The sequence below is a fragment of the Mobula hypostoma genome, chromosome 16 (assembly GCF_963921235.1).
Source record: "Mobula hypostoma chromosome 16, sMobHyp1.1, whole genome shotgun sequence".
Taxonomy (NCBI): Eukaryota; Metazoa; Chordata; class Chondrichthyes; order Myliobatiformes; family Myliobatidae; genus Mobula; species Mobula hypostoma.
This window is the reverse complement of record NC_086112.1, coordinates 51,932,505-51,956,626: the sequence shown is the minus strand read 5'-3', so window position 1 is coordinate 51,956,626 and position 24,122 is coordinate 51,932,505. Positions and strand designations below refer to the sequence as shown.

The following is a 24,122-nucleotide window of genomic DNA, read 5'->3' as shown; positions in this document are numbered from 1 at the left end:
CTGAGCTACTGTAATATTAAAGAAAACACAGGAGCATGCAAATTGCATTTGCAGACTTTTTTTATATTTGATATTTCTAACATGTTGCTATCATAGATTGCTGCATTTGAATTGAATTTATTTGACTTGATTCCTTACATCCTTCATATACGCAAGGAGTGAAAATCTTTATGTTATATCTCCATCTAAATATGCAATGTGCAATTTATAGTAATTTGTAATAAATAGTATGTAGAACAGGGCGGTCAATGTAACATAGAAATACAATTGTATCAGCATGAATTAATCAGTCTGATGGCCTGGTGGAAGAAGCTGTCAGGGAGCCTGATGGTCCTGGTTATTATGCTGTGGTACCATTTCCCAGATGGTAGCAGCTGGAACAGTTTGTGGTTGGGGTGACTAGAGTCCCCAATGATCCACCCGTCTTTGTAAATGTCCTGAATAGTGGGAAGTTCATATCTACAGATGCACTGGGTCGTCCACATCACTCTCTGCAGAGTCCTGCGATTGAGGGAAGTACAGTTCCCATCCCAGGCAGTGATGCAGCCAGTCAGGATGCTCTCAATTGTGCCCCTGCAGAAAGTTCTTAAGATTTGGGGGCCCATACCAAATTTCTTCAACCGTCTGAGGTGAAAGAGGCACTGTTTTGCCTTTTTCACTACACAGCAACCATGTACAGACCACGTGAGATCGTCGGTGATGTGTATGCTGAGGAACTTAAAGCTGTTCACCCTCTCAACCCAAGATCCATTGATGTCAATAGGGGCTAGCCTGTTTCCATTCCTCCTGTAGTCCACAACCAGTTCCTTTGTTCTTGCAACATTGAGGGAGAGGTTGGTTTCTTGACACCACCATGTCAGGGTGATGACTTCTTCTCTGTAGGCTGCCTCATTATTATTTGAGATTAGGCCAATCAATGTAGTATCATCAGCAAATTTAATTAGCAGATTGGAGCTATGGGTGGCAACATAGTCATGAGTATACAGAGAGTAAAGGAGGGGGCTTAGGACACAGCTCTGATGGGCACATGTGTTGTGGGTCAGAGGGGCAGAAGTGAGGGAGCCCACTCTTACCACCTGCCAGCAGTCTGACAGGAAGTCCAGGATGCAGCAGCACAAGTCAGGGTGAAAGCAGAGGTCTCTGAGCTTCAAAGCTTTCAGAGACTCACAGAGAAGGCTTTCAAAGCTTGCAGAGGGATCTGGACCAACTGGAAAAATTGGCCAGAAAATGGCAGATGGAAGTTAATGCAGACAAGTATGAGGTGTTGCATTTTGGAAGGACAAATCAATGTAGGACATACACATTAAATGGTACAGCACTGAAGAGTGCAGAGGAACAAAGAAATCTGAGAGTTCAGATACATAATTCCCTGAAAGTGGCATCACAGGTAGACAGGGTTGTAAAGAAGGCGTTTGGCATCCTGACATTCATAAATCAAAGTATTGAGTATAGGAGTTGGGATGTTATGGGGAGGTTGTATAAGACATTGGTGAGGCCAAATTTGGAGTATTGTGTACAGTTCTGGTCACCTAACTATAGGAAGAATATCAGGAAGATTGAAAGAGTGCAGAGAAGATTTACTAGGATGTTACCAGGTCTTCAGGAATTGAGTTACAGGGAAAGATTGAACAGGTTAGGACTTTATTCCTTGGAGTATAGAAGAATGAGGGGAGATTTGATAGAGGTTTGCAAAATTATGAGGGGTATAGACAGAGTAAATGTGAATAGGCTCTTTCCACTTAGATTAGGAGAGATAAATATGAGAGGACATGGCTTTAGGGTGAAAGGGGAAAGGTTTAAGGGGAACATTGGTGGAACTTCTTCACTCAGAGAGTGGTGGGAGTGTGGAACGAGCTGCCATCTGACGTGGTAAATGCGGGCTCACTCTTAAGTTTTAAGAATAAATTGGATGGGTACATGGATGGGAGAGGTCTGGAGGGTTATGGACTGGATGCAGGTCAATAGGACTAGCGGAATAATGTTTCGGCACAGACTAGAAGGGCCGAATGGCACATTTTCTGTGCTGTAGTGTTCTATGGTTCTATGGTTCTTGTCGAGCCTGGAAGGAATTATGGTGTTGAATGCTGAACAACAGCATTCTCCGGATGTGTAAGGGTAGTGTGTAGAGCTATGGCTATTGCGTCATCTGTCGATTGGTTATGTCTGTAGGCGAATTGTAGGGGGTCCCGCATTTCCCATAGTATGTGTACATTTACTGTACAGACTGTATTTTTTAAATATAAAGGTACGAGATACTGGGAAAGATGTTCAGAAGGGTTATGCTACTCCTGGATGCTGGGAGATGCAGAAAGTGAGTCTAATTGCTAATTTAGAACACAATTCGAGCATCTGCAGTCTCTTGTGTGACTGTAAAATTAACACAATTCAGTTTTGTTCTGGCTGGAGTAAATTTGAATAGAGGAGTAATGATAATTTAATACTGAATTTGAAGCGGGCACTTCGAACCATGATCCATGCATATCTGCCTGATCTTTTCCCAGTGGCAGAAGTGCACCCTTTTTGCACAACTCTCATTTCCATTTCAACCAATATAAATTGCAGCTTAAACCTTAAAGAAAGCTGCATTTAAATGAGGAACATATCACTCCAGCTAGTTGTTTTTCTTGTTATCAAAATGGACACTCTGCTGGCATGAAAAGAGTTATCAAAGCAGCTCCAGAACTGAATGCGAGTTGCTCAGGCAACACCCAAAGTGCAGAGAGTGTTAAAGTTAACAGTAAACATTTTATCCAGCATGTTCCCGCTAGGGTATTCATTCAATTGATGCCTCACAGGTGACACTGTTAGCAGTGCTTATTATTAGAGGTGCGTATTTGTGCATTGCTGGGCCCTCAGTGTGGGTGAGGAAGCAAACACTTGTCCATCAGTGAGGAGACTATACCCAGAGTCTTCAAAGATGCCACATCCTTTCTGGTCCTCTCTAATAACAGTGCATCTGTGGCTCAGGTTTTTAAAGAGATATGTGATATTCTGTCAGACAGCCAGCCACACTCTTGTCTGAACTGCTATCTCCATTGTGGACAATTTATCCCTCCTTGAATCGGTACACAGCGAAGTACCAAAAACACCCTTGCACTATTCCAGACTTGATTATCACCAACATCATGAATGCTTTCGGAGGACACCTGATCTGGCATTACTGTTAAATGCAATGTTGTTTTCATGCATCCATTAAAAGCCCAAACCAGGTTCTATACAAATTTTGAAGTAGAGTTGTCCACCTCTTCAATTAAAGAATGCGCTCTGAGCCTCAATAGTGACAAAGAGGCTTACAGGAGTGAGTTGGATCAGATGGTTGAGGGGCATCATAATAACGGCCTTGGTCTGTAAGACCAAGGGACTGATTCTGGACTTCAGGAAGGTCAAATCAGAAGAATGCACGGCAGTCCTCATTGCAGGGACAATGTGGAAAGGGTGAGCAGCTTCATGTTCCTGGGCATAGACATTCCAGAGGATCTAGCCTGAGCCCAACACCTTGATACAACCTCAAAGGAGCATTCCAGTGACTCAACTTCATTAGGAGCTTGAGGAGATTTGGTATGTCATCAAAAACTCTTGTAAGTTTCTTCAACTGTATGGTAGAGAGCATTCTGACTGGTGGCATTGCTGCCTGATATGGAGCCTCCAATGCGTTAGATGACAAGAAGCTGTAGAAGGTTATAGATTCAGCTGCTTCCATCATGGGCATAACCCTCCTCCCATCAAGGACATCTTCAAGGGATCTAGGTATGAACATCACCAATAGCCGGTTCTGTTTCAACCACATTGACGTCATGGCCAAGAAAGCTCACAGTACCTCTACTTCTTCAGGAGACAAGAGAAATTCAGCATATCCCCATGAACTCTTACCGATTTTTTTTATCAATGCACCACGGAAAGTATTCTGTCTGGATGCATAATGGCAACTGCTCTGCACATGTCTGCAGGAAACTGTAGAGTTGTGGATACAGCTCAGCACATCACAGGTACCAGTCACCCCTCTGGTCTCTGTCTAGAATACCCACTACTTCAGTACAGCTCAGTACATAACAGGTACCAGTCACCCCTCTGGTCTCTGTCTAGAATACCCACAACTCAGTAAAGCAGCCAGAATAATCAAAGATTGCACCCACTGTGGACATTCTCTCTTCTTCCTTCTCCCATTGGGCAGAGGATAAAAGCTTCAAAATATGTACCAGCAGGCTGAAGGACAGCTTCTCATCCCGCTGTTATTAGTCTCTTGAATGGACCTCTTATACAATAAGATGGAATCTTAGCTTCACAATCTACCTGATTATGACCTTGCACTTTATCATTTATGGCAACTTATGACCTAATTAGGGAGAGCCAACATGGCTTTGTGTGGGGCAGGTCGTATCTTACCAATTGGATTGACTTTTTTGACAAGGTGACAGAAGAGATTAATGAGGGTAGGGCAGTAGATGTTGTCTACATGGACTTCAGTAAAGCATTTGATAGAGTCTCTCACTGGAGGCTAAACAGAAGATTAAGATTCTTGGGGTCCACGGCGAATTGGCTGTTTGGATTCAGAACTGGCTTGCATGTTTGTAGAAGACAGAGGGTAGTGGTTGAAGGGACTTATTCAAGCTGGAGGTCTGTAATTAGTGGAGTTCTGCAGGGATTTGTGCTGGGACCTGTGCTGTTTGTGATGTATTCTTTGAGGAGGTTACAAGTAGGATAGATAAAGAGGATGCAGTGAATGTTGTATATTTGGACTCTCAGAAGGCCTTTGACAAGGTGCCACACATGAAGCTGCTTACCAAGTTAAGAGCCCATGTTTTCACAGGAGAGTTACTAACATAGTTGGAGCATTGACTGCTTAGTAGGAGGCAGCAAGTGGGACTAAAAGGATCCTTTTCTGGTTGGCTGCCAGTAACTAGTGGTGTTCCACAGGGGCCAGTGTTGGGACCACTCCTTTTTATGCTGTGTATAGATGCTTTAGATGATAGAATAGATGGCTTTGTTGCCAAGTTTTCAGATGATACAAAGATTGGTGGAGGGGCAAGTAGTGTTGAGGAAACAAATAGGATGCAAAAGGACTTGGACAGATTGGAAGAATGGGCAAGAGAATGGCAAATGAAATAAAAATGCATGGTCATGCACTCTGGTAGTAGAAATAAATGTGCAGACTATTTTCGTCATGGGGAGAAACTCTAGGAATCTGAGATGCAGAGGGACTTGGGAGCCCTTGTGCAGAACACCCTGAAGGTTAATTTGCAGGTTTAGTCAGTGGTGAGGATACAGAGTAGATGTAGAAAGGATGTTTCCCATGGTGGAAGAGTCTAGGACAAGAGTGCACAGCCTCAGGATAGAGGGGCGCCCTTTCAAAACAGAGATGCGGAGAAATTTCTTTCACCAAAGGGTGGTGAAATTGTAGAATTTATTGCCACATATAGCTGTGGAGGCCAGGTTGTTAGGTGTATTTAAAGCAGAGATTGATAAGTTCTTGATTGGACATGACATCAAAGGTTACGGGGAGAAGGCTGGGAACTGGGGTTGAGGAGATGGAAAAAAAAGGATCAGCCGTGACTGAATGGCAGAGCAGACTCACTGGGCCAGATGGTCTAATTCTGCTCCTGTGTCTTAATGGTCTTACGTATATAAATTACCTGAATGAAAATGTAGGCAGGTGGATTGGTAAGTTTGTGAATGAAACTAAGATTGGTGGAGTTGTGATTAGCGTAGAAGACTAGCAAAGAATACAGTGCGATATAGATCAGTTGCAGATATGGGCAGAGAAATGGCAGATGGGGTTTAATCCAGATATAAGTGAGGTGTTGCACCTTAATAGGGCAAATGCAAGGAAACAGTGCACTGTTAAGGACAAGATCCTTAACAGTGCTGCTGAACAGAGAGATCTTGGGAGTCAAGTTCATAGCTCCTTGAAAGTGGCTACACAGGTCGATAGTGTGGTTAAGAAGGCTTATGGATTGCTTGCTTTTATTAGTCAAGGCATTAAATTCAAAAGTCAGGGGGTTATGTTGCAACTTTATAAAACTCTGGTTAGGCCACACCTGGGGTACTGCGTACAGTTCTGGTTGCCCACTATGGGAAGGATGTTGAGGTTTTACAGAGGATGCAGAAGAGGTTTACTGGGAAGCTGCCTAGTTTAGAGGGCATCTGCTATCACGAGAGACTGGATAAACTTAGGCTGTTTTCTCTGGAGTGCCGGAGGCTGAGGGGAGATCTGATAGAGGTTTATAAGATTATGAGAAACATAGATAGAGCAGACAGGGAGTATCTGTTTCCCAGGGTTGAAAAGTCTAATAACAAAGGGTATGAATTAAAGGTGAGAGGGGATAGGTACAAAGGGCATGTGAGGGGCTAGTATTTTACTCAGAGTGGTGGATGCATGAAATGTGTTGCCTGATATGATGACAGAGGCAAATACATTAGAGGCTTTTAAGAGATGTTTGCATAGGCAAATGGATGTAAGGATGATGGAGGGATATTGACATTGGGCAGATAGGAGAGATTAGTGTCTGGTTATTTTTGATTTGCTTCTTAGCTGATCGCCACACCACTGTGGGCCAAATAGCCTGTTCCTGTGCTGTACTGTTCAATGTTCTGTATTTACCTTTGGTGCACTTTTTCAGTTGTTTTTACACTTCATTCTGCATAGTTATTGTTTCTTATCTCATTTGAGCTCAGTGCACTGTGTAGTGATCTAATCAGTATGAACAGTATATGCAAGACAAGCTTTCCACTATATCTTGGTGCATGTGACAATAATGAATCACTATCAAAACAACGAATTTCACATCATACAGTGATAGTAAACTTGATTTGAGTTCTGCTTTTTCCCATGCACAGATCCCAATTCCAAGCAAACGTCTTTGCAAAGTTGCTTTGTACAACTGCGAATGTCAAATCGCAAAACAATGTGCCTTTATCTTCGCTTTCTGGATATTTGACCCCCTAGCCAGGTTACAGTTTTTGACTGCTTTGTAAGGAGACGTTTTCAAGATGGGATTCATGAGACGAGTTTATTCTCCTGTGTGTGCAGGAATGGTAAGGTGCAATACAAAGAAAAACTTGCTTGCAACCGCATCACAGATGCACAGGGACAGACAACACAAAGAATGCAAATTATATGTTCAATACACTACATAAAAATTATACAAAATGTAACAAGAAGACTGTGCAAATACAAGACCCCAATGGAAAAAAAAGCAAAAGCACAATTAGAGGCAGGTCCATGGGAGTACAAGAGGCAGTCCATAATATTCTATTGCTGAGATAGGGTGAGGTGTTGTGCAAGTTGGTTCTAAAACCTAATGCCTGTAGGAAATTGGCTGTTCCTGACCATGGTGGTGTTGAAGCTCATGTTTCTGCTCCTTCTGCCTGACATTAGCAATGTGAAGAGGGCATGGCCTGGAGGTTGGAGATCCTCAATAATAGGTGCCACCTTCCTGAGGCAGCACCTCGAGTAGATGCTTTCAGAAGTGGAGGAGACTGTGCCTGTGGTGAGCTGGGTTGTGTCCTCAACTCTCGGCAGGCTGCTGCATTCCTGCGTGTTGGAATTGCCGTACCAGACCATGATGCTACCAGCCAGGACACTATCAACAGTGCATCTGTCGTAAGTGCATACTTGCACCATCTGCGGCTAACACATCAAATTAGGTAGTGGGATGATGGCTCTAAGAAGGAATATCTTACGTGACCGAAAGTGGTCTCAGTTCCACAGATTACCACCGATTCTGTCATGGCTGCCACTATAGTGGATAGCACTTGGCACTGGTGCTAACGACAGAAGCTCTCCTCTGACTGTGTACTGTGATACAGCTGCATATCAACTGTTGGTTGGCTGCTGCTGTCTATAATTATGCTCTACCAGGGAGAAACAATGCTAGTGATTTTCATGGACTGTTTTTTTGAGTGATGGTTTGTTAACAGTTGGAGCATGCTGTGAGATGTGAGTGTATAGCTCTGAGTGTGGGAGTGTAGATGGGGTGTGACAGAAATGTTGTCTCTGTCACCTGATTGATTGACTGAGGTAGTTGTTTGATGATGGATGAAAACAAAATATAAATGAACACTGGGAGGAACTCAGTGGGTTAGGATGCATCTGTGGATAGACAACATTTCGGGTCAAGACCCGATCTGGTACCTGGTCGGTAACTAATGGGGATCTGGTCTGAAATGAGTGATGTTTTGGTGAGATTCAAATCTGAATATTGCAGTCATTAATCTTGACCTGCACATTTTTGAGTTTTGCAATGCTCTATCAAGTTGCTTGCAACTGCACACACATTTAATTCCACTGCTGACTCATACCAATGATTTTTCAGTTTGTATCCAAAGGGCTCTCTAGTCCCTGAGTATAGATGGGATCTTTTCATGATTCATCAAATGAAGCTTCTTATGCCCTGTTGACAAGTCCCGAATCATACCTTTCCCCGCCTCGTTCTGTCTCTTATAAACTGTATTGATCCTTGAAATAACTTAATTATCTTCATAAATTAACTTAATAAATTAATTATCTACCTGCAGCCTGAATACCTCTTTCCCCACCCCATAGGAAATATGGGCCGGTTTTAACCCGAACAACTAACTAGACTAACTAGAACTGATGTTAACTATTCATGAAATTGGGCTTTGTATTGATGCACTTCCACAATTAAGTATATGATTTGATGATTTGACACTTTTAAACTTCCCTTAGATTTTCCTTTCCTTGAATTTGTTAATTTGTGAGTATTGAAATCTGTTTCAGCAGATTAATTAAAGCCTGTGTGAGACAAATATTAGGTTGACATGAATTCATTTCTCCATTTACTTGGTCAAAGTCTCTTGCATATATTTTGTGGAAAACAGTCAAAAGATAAATAAGTTGCCCAACCAGTCACCAATTTATTATGAAGTACTTTTTAAAGGTGGCAATAAAGTATGTGAAACTATCGCTCTTAAAACTCCAGAGGTCTCAGACTTTTATTCTGCTGTGGTCTGCCTGCACTGATGATCACATTGAAAGTATTCTGTTTGTTTTATAAATACTAGTTCTTCTCCAGCTGTTGGAAGTACAAGCATTAAAGAATTCTGCAAATTTTCCAAAGTGAAAAGGAATTGTCTGTAACTAGCGGAGCAATAATTTAAATCCTTGACCAATCTGGACTATCTTTACTTCCATAACATGTAATTTACTTTCATTTTCTGCCTACATTTGTTTTCATGCTACACATTTAAGCTTTCCTAATGTCCACTGGCCTCTCTCTCACTGTTGCCTGTGTACCCACAACAAAACCAAAATCCAAAAAATTTCCTGATCTACATCGCCTGACAATTTACTGAAAATTGATCTTTAAAATTCTCACCTTCCTGCTGAAACCATCTTGTCCCCCTGTCTTCTGTGACGCCATAAAGCGCTCTGAGTGCATGGGCTTCCTGGAATATTGGTATCTTAGCCAGCCATCTCTCCCTGGAACCCATTGTTAGTGGCGTTGCCTTCAATCATTTAAGCCCTGAGGTGTGGAATTCTTCACTTCTCCACCTATTCCCGCCTCCTTTAAGATGTTTACCCTGATGACAATTTTTACCAGACTTCATTCCAATAAAGCACGTTGTATCATTTAAGTAAATAGAGAAACGAGGTTGTACATCAGAAACAAAGTGGTACTGCATCTTAGGAAGTCACATTTCTTCTGTATCGCACCTTACTAAACTTTAGTGCTCAATGTATAGTAACAGCCAGGCAGATTATTCAGTAGATAATTTGCAACAAAGTGGTTAGATTTTTAAATGTATGCTAATCAATTGAAAAATTTGAATGATATATTGCGGCAACCTGGTCAAAGTTTGATGAAGTAGAACATGTGCAATGTAACCCTTCAGGGTTCAGAGTGAAAAATTAATCTTAAGAGTAAATGCTTCTTAATGTAACACAGATGAGATGTTCCATTCCTGCTGTCTGGCTTGTTATAAATGCAGTGACTGGATTCTCAATGGAATAATTTCCACCTCAATGCATAACACAAACATGAGTGATAGAAAAGGTGACTGGTATCAATAATGAAAGCTTTGTTAGGCCTGAAATGATCCTGAAACTAAAAATCGTTCCCCAGTGCAGTAGGAATGCACTTTAAAAACTGTGTTAAGGAGAAAGAAATCTGCAGAGACAAAGCATTTATGTTTGAAGTTAGAAAACTTTCAGACAAAGTTTATTGGTGGATAATATGATTTATAAACTGAAAGAACAAACGTTTTTTTTTGAATTGCGTTAGTGTTGGCAGATTTTACAGTGCATATACTGGTAGAAGTGCAATCACTTGAGGCGAATATGATGTTCTTCTAACAGGTTGTCTATTGGTGGGTTCTCTAGTGGCTGTAGAGGCCGATCTGGATCCACACGTTGTGGTGCAGTGTGGGCAAGAGTAAGTGGTGGTTGTGGTTAGCGGCTGGCTCTTAGTTTTTCAGTGTTCTCCTTTCACAGCTGTCACTCGTTCTCTGTGGCACAGGGGAGGTTGTTCTCATGTAGCACAGCCTTCCCCTTGAGCAGGTTTCCTCCAGGTGTATCTGTTGAGTGCAATATCTTCCCAGTCCTTAGATGTAATTTTAAATTTCCTCAGGCTGATTTTGATGTTACGTTTAAAGCGTCTCGCCAACCTTCCTTTAACAGGGAGTAAAGACAACACAGTGCGTCTACTGCACAGCAAATACAATCTTGCATTTCTATGTCGGTCTTAATGTAGGACTCCTCAAATATGTTAGCTGGCAGATTTTTAACACTGTGATATCAGGAGATACTGGGACAGATGCCCAAAAACATGGTTAAAGAGGTAGGAATGTCTTGGAAATGATTTGGAGAGACATTAAGTGAAAATTGTTAAATTTAGTGCGTAGGTAGCTGAAATGACCACTAATGGGGAGGCCAAAATCAAATAATTAAGACACTAATCTGGGGGCTGTTTTGGTTAGTACAGCTAAGGTTACAGAAATTGAGTGAGGCAAAGCTATTGCAATTTGAAAACAGGGCTGGGAATGTTGAAATCAACGCATTGCTTAATCCACAGCCAACATAAGAACATTGTAGTTGTCTCAAGTGATTGCACTTCTGCTGGTGTATGCACTGTAATTATACAGGGGTGATTGATGAATAGAAGCTGATACAATTTAGGAAATTGGACAGAAGATATTTGGATAAACTTAAGTTTTTAAGAAAGGATGTAGAAAAAAAAGTCTCAGCAAACATGTGTTGCATTTAAAGTTAAGAGGTAACAAAATCACTAATGGTTGTTCCGGTGATAATAGGTTGAAACAGAGGCAAATCATAAACATGAGATTCTGCAGGTGCTGGAAATCTGGAGCAACACACACAAATTGTTGGAGGAACTCTCAGCAAGTCAAGCAGCAGCTATGGAGGGGAATAAACAGTCTCTGCGTTGGGCTGAAAGCTTTCATCAGGACTGGAAAAGGAAGCGGTCAGAAGCCAGAAACTCAAGGTGGGGGGAGGCAAAGGAGTACAAACTGGCAGGTGATAGGTGAGAACAGGTGAGTGGATGGATTCGGAAGCAAGCAGTGTTACAGAGATAGTGGCAGGTATTCCTTGTGTGGTAGTGCATGTATTGTCAGAAGTTCATCAGGTCATAAAGAATGGGATTGTGCCTCAATAAATAAATACTAGGGTTAAATCGGGGGTGGTAGATGGTGCTGCTGAAAGGGCTGGACAGGTCGATTCCACACGGTATATGAATAAATAAATAAATCAGCCTCAGGTAGTTGCCAGAGATTGGATTGATGGGGGCAGTTGTTTACGGTGGAGACTTAAACTAGATTAATGGAGAGGCTAAAGGACTTAAGAGAAGTGGCTACAGACATGGTGGTGCAAAATGACAGGACTGAGCTTCCAATAATGGAGTGCAAGATGTAGCAAATGAAGAAGATAAGTGTTGGATAACTTTATTCTTCCCAATGTCAGTTGGAAGAAATGTTTGACCCTCCAATAGTGAAAGTGGTGCAGATTATAACAGGACCGAAGTTCGACCTATTGCAGCAACACCTACTACAACATCGCCTACTTCTACTTGCACAGAGAGAATAAAAGCAAGGGAACGGACTTGGGAAGATTGGCCGAGGGATTTTTTTTGTCTATGAACTGCAATGAACTTTCCCATTGCCAAGTACTTACACATAATCAGCCAATGCAATCAGCAGCTCACTGCATGAATATTTATTTCTGTTCTTATAACCTGTTGAGACACTGCCTTTTCCATAACATTTCTTCTGACAAATAATTAAAATTTAACTCCCCATTACCATTATCATTCCTGAAAACACAAGGCTATAATTGAGCATCGGAAGAACCTGTCTATCAAAGTTAATAAATGGTAGTTAAAGTACAAAGAAACAGAGCTGCTTGATTAACTCCCTGAAAAACAATGATTGTGTCCCTGCTTTATTTTAATAGTGCTTCCTTTGAAATTTTCAATGGTATTATTGAGTTATGGCAGGCACTTAAAATTGGCAAGTAATTTTCCCAAGGCACAAACTGATGTAAGGTTGTAGCTGTCAAGGTACAATATATTAAAAGTGCAATAAATTTTCAAGCACTCCAATGCATTTTTTATGATTATCTAAATTTAGAGTAGGAGTATATATGTATTTTGAAGAATAATTGCCTAGTAATTCAATCCCAGTCAGTAGTGCTAACAGGATATCTAGTAGCATCACTAAGTTCTATTCCAACTCTGAAGTTCATTCCGTTGACCTCAAGGAATAAATTTGGAAGATAAGAGTATAATCCGCTGTTATTACTGAGTATATTATTCTGCTTAGTGCCATGACAAGGAATTTATTTCTAGATGCAGATTTTTAACATGAACATATAAAACATCTTAATTAGCTCCAATTCCTTCACGAACTCCAAAGAATAAAAAGAAAATATTTTCCTCTTTTCATATCCTGACTGCAAACTTTTTTTCTGCCTACTCAATGAAGCAAAGCAAATATGATAAAAGATCTTACCTTTTATTTATAGTCTTAGCGTTATGCAGCACAGAACTAGGCTCTTCAACCCTCTGATCTATGTTGACCAAAATGCCCATCTAAGCTAGTCCCAGTTGCTGCATTAGACCCATGTATCTCTAAACCTCTCCTATCCATATAGGCTTAAGAATAGTTACTACCCCTTACCCATCAGGCTCTTGAACAAAGGAAATAGCTTCACTCAACATCACTTCCCACAGCGACTCACTTTGAAGGACTCTTCGTCTCATGTTTTTATTAATTATTGCTATTTATTTATATTTGCATTGGTGCAATTTATTATCTTCTGCATGCTGGTTGAACACCCTAGTTAGGTGGTCTTTCATTGATTCTGTTACAGTTATTATTCTATAAATTTGTTGAGTATGCCCACAAGAAAATGAATCTCGGCGTTGTATATACTAACATATATGTACTTTGATAATAAAGTTTACTTCGAACTTTGATCCTGTCAACATTTCTTTTAAATACTTTTGTACCTACCTTAGCCATATCCTCTGGCAGTTCATTCGACATACACACCACTCGCTACATGAGAAAGTTATTGTGAAAGGGAAATTACATTTGGACAATTTAAGATGTGATATGGGCTCAAGATAAAGGAGGTCTTGTGGATGTGTTAGCTTCCAGAAAACATTTGATAAGCTGCTTGTCAAATGAATAGTGTGGGGAACAGAAACTCATGGTATAGGAGGTAACACTGACATAAATAAAAGACTGGCTGGCCAATCAAAATGAGCATAAACAGGTCTATTTCCGATTGGCAAGGCTAACAAGTAGTGTGCCATAGGGACTGGTGCTGAGGGCTCAACTTTTAACGTCTTAAAGAAATGACTTGGATGAAGGTACCAAAGGAATGGTGGATTAATTTGCTAATGACACAAAGGTAGATAGGAAAGTATGTTTAGAAGAGGACATAAGAAAGAGTTTTATCTCAGGATTTTTGGAGGCAGGGCTAATGACTAACTTAAAGCAATGTGGTGCCTCCACCAAAGCAGATATACAAGCATCAAAACTGACAACTGCCTTTAGAAGCTGAAAAAATTTTATATTAGTGAAAAAATAGGGCTTGAGTTTGTCATTTGGAAAACACAGAAGTCTTATAAAAATAGTTACTCGCATTTTAAAGCTTATGAGAAGAAATCATTTCCATGAGGACTTTCAAACTTCATTTACGTATAAGGCTTCCAAAATTGAATCAGCTGGGAATAATTTAGCAAGAGGGACTTGTTCCTACTTGCTGCTGCAATGCTGTCCTATGTGATAATACTGAATGTGGAAGGAAGGAAAGGTACATCGTATCCGGAGTTTCTCCGGTTAGTGGACGATTTCCCTCCACGCCTCTCTGACGTAGTGGGGAACCACATACGAGGAAAATTACGGCAGTGGTTTGCCATTGCCTTCTGCTGGGTGAGTTTCCAAAGAGATCACCAGCTCATAACCCAGCACGGATGGAAGCCTTTCGTCCTGAAGTCCAGCACCCCGAGAAAGACTACAATGACCATGAAGCCTTGCGCGGGCACCAGTGTGCATGCGTGTACGTGCCAATTTTTTTCTACAAATTGGTTTTGGCGATTCTGTCTGGGGGTTTTAATCACAAACGCAATATGGGTGATAAGTGGCTAATACACTCAATTTCGTTTCTAAAAGGGTTTATCTAACGAATTTAATATTAAACACACAGCGCATATTTTCCTCGCATGAATATAGCGATAAGTCAATTATCCGGGGAGCTTGAAGTAAGTGTTGAAAGAATTTCCAGTAGAAGTGGTAGAGGCAGGTTCGGTATTATCATTTAAAGAAAAATTGGATAGTTATATAGACAGGAAAGGAATGGAGGGTTATGGGCTGAGTGCAGGTCGGTGGGACTAGGTGAGAGTAGCGTTCGGCACGGACTAGAAGGGCAGAGATCACTTATTTCCCTGCTGTAATTGTTATATGGTTATATAAGTCAATATCATCACAACATTTTAAGTAACATTTGGATATTAAACACACAGCACATATTTTCCCCATATGAACATATAAAATCGTTGCAATACACCAATATCGCCGAATCAGTGGGAGCCCTGGGCTTGTTTTCCTGCAACAAGACAGTCCTATCGAGGGGTGATGGGAGACAGCGATACTCGAAGGAGGTTCCTCATGTCCAGTCTATTCCGCATGTCCAGTCTATTCCGCAATTTAGTTTTCGTTGTATTCATTGCAGAGATATGTTGGAAATGGAAGCAACGTTTTCAGTGCTTTCGTGGCTATCTCAGGATATTTAGCCTTGACTTTGATCCAGAATACCGGCAGAGATGTTATGTCAAACATGCTTTTCAGCCCGCCGTCATTTGCAAGCTCGAGGAGTTGATCTCCTTCCTGCGCTGACATGGATGACGCGCGGGTCATGACCTCGCGTGCATTCAAACTCAACAGTGGGCGTGACAGGGAATGAGGAAAGGTGCAGCTGACTCATATCGCCAAATCATATCGTTTCCTCGCGGCCCGGTAGCGCATGCTTTGCGGCCCGGTACCAGTCCGTGGACCGGTGGTTGGGGACCGCTGCACTACGCCGCCAGTGAATAGCACCAAAAGCTGAGCAGTGTGACATTACTCCTGCCATTCCACCAGTGCATGTTAAGAAAAGTATCCTCAATTACAATGGCACAAAAATGTATCAACAGTACATGCTCCACTCAATTTTGGCTGAATATGGCATAATGATCTTAAAATAGGATATAATTAGCATCTAATTGATATCTATAATGACTGCAGATACTGGGTAAGAAAGGTCAAGTTATCAGGCATGGACATCCAGTCTAGAAATTTATCCCCCAAAGTTTTCACACAAGAATCAGTGAGGCTAAGGCAACATTTTTTTTTCTATTTGGTATCTCCTTCATTTACCTCACTTAGAAAAGAACTAGAGATATCACAATTCTGTAAAAATGTTCATTTCCTCTTTTCTAGACTGATTTAAAATTATCCACCACCCTCAACTTTAGCAATTCATACCTGAGCACTATATTTGCTTAGAATCTAGGAAAATGCATAGACATTTAATTTGGGATTAGTTTTGATAAATTAGTAATAAAATGGCAAATACTCTTGGAATTAAATTCAAAATTTAACTAAAACACAATATTGAACGGCTAGAAATCCATTATAGTAGGTTGCTTCTCGTCTTTCCAGTGGTACTCCCTATTTACTTGTGTAAATAAGGATAATCTTCCCAAGGATGGTTGTAAAATACGCATATAGAAAAATGAAGAATGACCTAACAGGAGCTACTGTAAATTATTGTTAGTTATTGTTATATTGGACATTGTAAATTAAGATTGGTCATAATGAATGCATATTCAATAATAAGAAGTGTAAACTAAGCAAGCAGTTATTTGTTGGAATAATAGAAAAAAAACAAAGATATAATATATGTAAAATATTGCAAAGAGAAAGAAGGTGAAAATATCTGTGAGGAATTTGTTAAAATTAATTACAAGGTGCACTGGATTGCCCTTTTCCCTCACACTAATTGCTGTGGGTTCCTATATCAACAGGAGAAGGCAGATCAGCTATGATACTTACCTGTATGTACTGTGCATTTCTCAGCAGTTATCATTTTCTTTTATGCTATCAACAAATTGAAAACGTAAAATGTATCTGTAGGTCATCCCAATATTCAGCTTAGACTTATCCACTGCTTCTGTTTCTACAAGATTGCATATTCAAAATAATATCCTAGCAATCTCAAAACAACTCTAAATGTGTATTCAATAATATTTGTAATAGATAGTTGTTATTTAATAGATATTATCTTGATTAAATTTAAATGCATTCCTTTAAATGATGGGGTATCTGGTAAGCATTGGACCATATTTACATTTACATCAGTTATTATGTTTCATTTTGCACACTTAACAAAATATTTATAATCACACAAATCCATACATATGTTTGGATGCATTACTAATGATAGACCAGCAGCTCTTGCCTCTGAAGTCAGAAATGTGTGCATTTCTGCCCACTTCAGACACTTGTGTCTAATTCAGAATAATTCTTCAAGGCAGAACTTCGGGAGCCCAGCACCGTTGGAAATATCTTCTTTTAAATGAAACGTGATTCAAATATATTCAATATATCCTACTTGTCAATGCTCCAAAATTCTTGAATTTGCTTATTCTATCAGCAAAATTTCTTCTCTATCTTTTTCCCCATTATTTATCAGCTGTGTCCAAGAGGATCACAACCTTGTCATGGATTGCAGGCTTGCTTGCTTCAGTGACCTGGTGAGCTATTTTGGCTGGAGTTAGGGCCTTGTGCTTTGGCTCTTGGTAGGGTCACCCATGCCAAACAGGCCAAAGGGAGAAGGCCAGACTAAGAGTGGACTACTGGACCTCCAGATTCGGGGGTTCAGCTGATGGTTAACAACCCTGACTGGTAAAACAAAGCTGTTACACAAACAGCAATAAATAATCCTTCTACATCTAAGTGCAATGATATTCCTAAGACTCCATCTGGGATGTACATGACTGACAATAGTGAAAACCAAGAAGAAGCTACTGACATAATAACACCAACAGAGATGGAGGACCTTCATTGCTGCCCTAAATGCCAGCGGCATAATGGGCAGTAAGTAAGTTATCACCTGTTATATATAACCAACACTATGTATCCATCATACTTGCCAATTCTTGATGTCCACTTGAACTTTGCAAGAATCCTCTTCATTGATTATTATATTTGTCTGCAAACTAGGGTTCCCATACTCTTTTCCCAACAGTTTTCTAATGTTTGTGGTTTGTTTACAGGCTACGTGGAAGCTCTAGTTATACCTGCAGGAGCGAGAAGGATTCGAGTTGTTGAAGAAAAACCGGCCCATAGTTATCTTGGTAATTGACACTTCTTGAGCTAAACTGACCAACATCTTCAACGCTAATAAGAAAATCCCAGTGAAGTACTTCATTTCATTCTTTCAAAAACTATTTTTGCAATTCCCTTTTGTTTTCATCCTTTATCTTCTAAATTGCCTTCATGACAGGACACAATTTCAATATCGAAGGAATGCTTTGGTGTACGATCCTATGACCAAACTTTATTTTCATTAAATCTATATTAATGTAATTATTCCATATTCTGTTGAATGCCTTTCCATCAATGTGACTTTATAAATAATGTGCATGGTTTTGATTATTCCAGAATAACGAACACAAAAGTTAAAAATCTTCAGGAGACTTTGAGTATCAAATTGCATTTCGCTAAGCACTATTATTTTTAGGAAATTGTGCTCGTATCTGCCAACTTCCACAGAAATTGAATCTATATTCCTAATTGTGCTGGGATAAGCTATTTTCTTCAAGCAAATGTTCTTACTTTATGGCCAGATTTATACGATCTAATTAAAGGAACAAATGGTGAAGAGGTATTAATTTACCTGTCTGTAGAACAGGATGTGATACAAAGGTGAATTATCCACGTTTCTTTTGAAGTATGTAATACCAAGAGGAGTTTACATCCTTAAACATTTCACAATAGATTATTTGATCAAATGAACATGAACAAAAAAAAACACATTCACAGTAAGGATGTCTTGTTGATATTATAGTATCAACTCCTACATAATGTTTTTGAAGTTAGATGCAGGTATTTAGAACTACTTAACTTTTGTAACAGGTAACCAGGAGGTTACGATTTGGCCCACCTCTTTATGCATGTTTATCCACCAAAGTTTGTTTCTCTTTTATATTATTTCTTTTCCCTCTTCCAGGAATTCTCAGTTCTTAAATAGACTGTGCACTTCTCCCAAAACTTTCTCTTAATTACACTCAGAAATCTGCATGAAATAAAAATCATTAATATTGACAGAGAAAATTTTACACTCTGTTATGCATGTTCAGAGATATAATAGATCTTCAGTAATGCTTCTTTTTCACCTCGTATAAGACAATAAAATGAGGCTTTGATAAAAAATGTCATTAAATGTGTACAGTGCTTTTGAAGAATTTAGAGACATCAAAGAATAAAATATAAGTTCACATAATTTAAGACCAAGTCTGACAATGATAGAAATATTACATTGTTATATTAGGTTAAGCTGCTATGTGACAGCATGAAATAGTTTATCAGTAATAGTTTATGGGTATCCTCAAGGTACATATGCAGACTTTCTCTATTAACCAAAAGACGTGATTAAAACAGACATCTATGGTGTCAATTAATCATCTGGGAAAACCATAAAGGTCCTGTATGAAATTTACTACTTATAACCAGGTGTTTGCCATGTGCTGTATCATAATGTCCTCAAATTATGGTTGCATTTATTGGATTATCCACCAAACAATGGACTTTTTGAAACTGATTTACTTTTAAAATAAATGGTGCTAGTCTAAGAGCTCACTCCTCTCTCAACGCAGGAAGCAATTTCCTCAATGTTCTATCATTCATTGATTGCCAAGTAAATCCTCAGCTCACGTGCATTGGCCCACTTACAAAGTCATGAAGGAAACTGAGACATTCGCAGCAAAATTCCATTGGAATATGTTGCATTTACTGCATGTGCATTTAGAAATAATCACATTGCAAAATGCCACACTTCTGTGCCTTACATGCTTAAATTTCAGCTTTTTTTTAAAAAGAAGCATTTGCAAAAGAAGGTCACGGTGTTACACAAGTAAAAGGACCTGCCCCTTTTATTTCCCCTTTTGAGCCTTCCTTACCAGTACATTAACCCACCAGACATATTCAGTGAGTCCAGTGAATGAGAACCATGTGCCAGGATGACCGTGTGATTTTGGATGATACATTTGTGATCAACAGATGGCACGTTCTGCTCATGTAGAAGATAACATTAGCAGTGCTTACAGGTCTCCTTTGCCATGTTAAAAGTTCTTGTACAAGCAGGTCCCCAGCTGGGACCAATGATGGAAGTATTCCCGCCTGGTCATCTTCTAGGAGTTTGCTTATTTGTTGTGATAGTTCTCCCTCAAGTATTGCATTCCAGCTCCATCTCATATCTCCACCACTAGATCACCCCCGCCCCTTTTCAGTCCTCGGATCATGCATCATATACAGGCCATAAAAGGAGGAATGAAAATCGTTCCTATTAATAAGTGTACTCATCTCATAGATTGCACCCTTGACAATTTTAAATACGCTTGTACTCCTTCAGTACTCAAACTACACTGCAATTTACTGTTTCCATCATTAACATTATTAAATGTTTATTTTCTAAACCGTAATGTTTCTTGTAGCTCTGCGGGATACCAGCAAACATTCCATTAATAGTGATTGGAAGATCGAACATCCAGGAACTTTTAACATAGCTGGAACAATGGTGCATTATGTTCGAAGAGGATTTTGGGAAAAAATTTCTGCTAAAGGTCCAACCACATCGCCTCTGCATCTTATGGTATGGTATTTGAAACGTCCTGTCTTTCTCCATTCTGTTTTTTTGTGCTCAAAGTTGCTGTCAATAGAATTTGTAAAGAATTATAATCTCCTTTAAAATTCCAGGTATGATTTTTGCAAATCAACCGGGATAACCACAAAAGCAAACTCTGTATTTGGGATGTTCTCAGTAGTTTTACTGAACAATTTGATCCATAATAGTCAACTGGACAACTGAACAAAATGCCAGTATTACCCTGAAAAGGCAGCAGAGAGATTCCAACTGGATGTACAAAATGTCAGTATTGCCATGGAAGGGCAGCAGAGAGACTCTTTCCTATTTGTGACTTATTCAATTAGTCCCAAATCTGCTTCTACCTTATTTTCCATAACCATTCCTGATCCAAAAAAAAAACACATAAAATTAGATTAATCTAGTCTTCTTTTGTCAATTATCTTTGACCTCAAACATTTCTGTTGCTGGTAGAAATGTTTTATTCTTATTTAACCAATAAAATCATTTTGATTTTTTTGTACCTTCCGGAAATGTCCTCATTAAGCTGTTGTGCTTCACGTGAACAATTCTACCTTCCGTACTCTGATCACTTACATAACTGAGACAGTGTATCCCTGTGACCACTCCGGTAAATTTCCTCTCCAGCTTTATGAAGGACTTGACATCTTCCCTAAAGGGTAGTACCAGCACTGAACTCAAGCAGCAATTTATAAAGGTTTAACATCATTTCCTTGCTGTATGAGGTTAGGGACCCAGCACGCTTTGTAACAACTTATTCAGCTGGTCATTCTGTCTTTCCACTAAGCCTACATCACCTTCAGTGTTTTGTATTTTTGTATTTGTTATATTAATTATCTTATTTCTTCATAACAAACCACATCATTTTGCACCTCTCTGCTTAAGTTGTAGCTGCCATATGCTTGCCTATTTCAGCAGTGTTGCTATATTCTTGAATTCACCATCCTTCTCATAATGTAAGTGATTTCCAACTGAAGTATCCCTACTTGTTCTAACACACAAGCTGAGGGAAATTACCAAATCAGACAGCATTGATGGACAGAAAAGGGCATTTGACATTTCAGACTGAGATCCATCATCAGAACACTTTATCACCCTCCCTGAGGAAAGGACTCAACCAAAAATGTTGATTGTTCATTTCCCTCCACAGATCCTGCCTGACTTGCAGAGTTCCTCCAGCATTTTGTAGGTGTTGCTCCATATTTCACATTTTATGCAGAATCTCTTGTGTCTTCCGCTTGTTTCATGCTTCTTTTTGTCTTTATGGTAAATATCTTGTAAGGTCTGCAACTGTGAAGGAGGAGAATTTATTAGAAATAAATATATTTGCCAGCATGGGTTATCCAAGTAGTTTTATAGTCTGCACAATGCTTTTACATCTTTATTTCATTTGTAAATGGGGTCAGCCAACAGAATGAAATGTTTTGGGATAAATTGAAGAGGACGAAAAGAATGATACAATTTTCCAAATGGCAAGTTCATCATCAGAGCTGTGCTGTATGAAAGCGTTTACAGACTAGTTTAGGGCATTCTTGCCTCTGGGGTAGGTATAGAGAACTATTTGCTTAGGAGGAAACTTCCTTCCCAAGAAGTAAGTAATGGAATATTACATAGATTAATGTATCACTGGGTACAAATAAGTAAGCTGGAGCAATATTCACAAATAATATTTTATGATGATGTGTTATCTGCCTCCTTTCATAGTGGATATTTCACTAGCACTATACATCTTGACCTAGGCATTACAAATGGTTACAAAAATAATAGTTTTTGTTAAGGCATCTTGCCTATTTGTACTGATTAAGATCAAGGTCAACATGAGCTATTTGCTTAAAAAAATACTCACTCAAAACAAATGTCAGTACTGAGGAAACCAGCATTTCATACAATAATTATTGCGTTAACATTGGAGTAATACATTGAATCAAAAACCAATAGACGTGTCTCTTTAGCAATTTTAGTACCCAACCACTTGGGTGAAAAGCAGCTATTCAAAAACTGTTTCTTTATAGTGATGTAAATGTAAGTGTCCAGAAAATGATGACTGTCAGAGCATTGTAATCTGCAGTACTGTGCAAAATCTTAGGCAACCTAGTTAGCTATATATATATATAGTCCCCAAGACTTTTGCACAGTACTGTTGTAATTTTATTTATTGCACTACCCTGCTGCAAAAAAAAATCATGACATATACAAGTGCTAATAAACCTGATTCAGATGTGGGTCAGTACTTTAGACTGAGAGTGGGCAGGAGCAGGGAGAGGGGAATCATGATTGGGAAAAGGGGAAGGGAGAAAGGAGGGAGCAGGAAGCAGCAGAAAGACATTCTGTAATGAACAATCAGCCAATTGGTTGGGATCAAATGACCTTGCCTGCTGTCAGAGAGCTGGGTGTATCTGCACCTTTGCCACCTCCCACCTCTGGCTCTCGTTCTCTGCCACCACAGCACTCCGTCCTCACCAATCCCAACATCCTTTGCTCTTGTCAGATTTACAAACTTGCTGACTGTTCCACATTGACAAATATAGTACTGTGCAAAAGTCATAGGCATCCTAGCAATATGTATGTACACACTCACACGTTTTAACAAATAATTCCCTCCATCTATCTCTGGAAATTGTCATAATTTTAGATCAGAGTTTTAGTAGAACATCAAAGGTAAATTTAACTGCAGTAGATATTATTATAAAAAATGTGTAAATACTGATGACGCCTATCTCTTTAGTAACTGAATAATTTAACTATTCTTTTCATTGTAAATCAACTATAATATTGAAGGAAATATTTAAGAATTAAATTTTTGAAGTAAAATATTTCATGCATTTATGCCTTGCCATTCTGGTAGGAAGAATTGGGTTGACTCCCAACTGCCCTGCAGTGAGCTAACATTTGAATGTGGTGTTTGGCAAGAAACCACTTCCTTGATGTCAGCAATGATTCCTTCAGTGAACAGCTCCATTATGTCACCAGCGATCAGTCTAAATCTCTATTCTAAGCAGTCAGGATTTCTTTTTTTTTCAATTTAGCAACCAGCTGGTTAATGTTGCGTAAGCAGAGGGTGTAACTATTAAAATGATTTATTAATCTAGACTTGTGTCAGGATTGCAAATCATATCAGCCTGCTACTTACCCATATTCAACAAGCTTCCTGAGGTCCATGAGCCAGTCCTCAGTCCTCGTCAGCAAATATTGAGTGGAGAGGGTCAACAACTTTAAATTTCTCATTGTGACCATTTTAGAGGATCTGTCCTGGCACCAGCATGTATGTGCCATTGGGAAGAAAGTGCAACAGCACCTCTACTTTCTTAAAAGTTTGCGAAGATTGAGCATATCATCTAAAACCTTGACAAACTTCTATTGATGTGTGGTGGAGAGTCTATTGACTGATGTATCATAGCCTGGTATGGAAACACCAATGTCTTTGAACAGAAAATCCTACAAAAAGTCGTGGATATGGTGCAGTCCCTAATGAGTAAGACCCTCCCAACCATTAAGCCCATCTACATGGAGCACTGTCGCAGGCGAGCAGCATCCACCATCAGGGATACCCACCACCCACGCTCTCTTCTTGCTGCTGCCATCAGGAAGAAGGTACAGGAGTCGCAGGGCCCACGCCACTTGGTTGAAGAATAGTTCCTACACCTCAACCATTAGGCTCCTGAACAAGAAGGGATAACTTCACTCACCCCATCACTAACCTTACCCTACTTATGCATCA

General features: G+C 39.7%; 1 protein-coding gene across 2 annotated transcripts in view; it reads left to right on the top strand.

Annotated features, from left to right (window-relative positions):
- Positions 1 to 24,122, top strand: part of LOC134357401 (A disintegrin and metalloproteinase with thrombospondin motifs 19-like) — a 381,779-nt gene that overhangs the window by 280,660 nt on the left and 76,997 nt on the right. For both annotated transcript variants that reach the window (XM_063068949.1, XM_063068950.1), the window contains exons 16-17: positions 17,796 to 17,876; positions 20,235 to 20,392. In XM_063068949.1, coding sequence (XP_062925019.1) covers positions 17,796 to 17,876; positions 20,235 to 20,392 — 239 coding nt within the window. The remainder of the gene's footprint in view (positions 1 to 17,795; positions 17,877 to 20,234; positions 20,393 to 24,122) is intronic.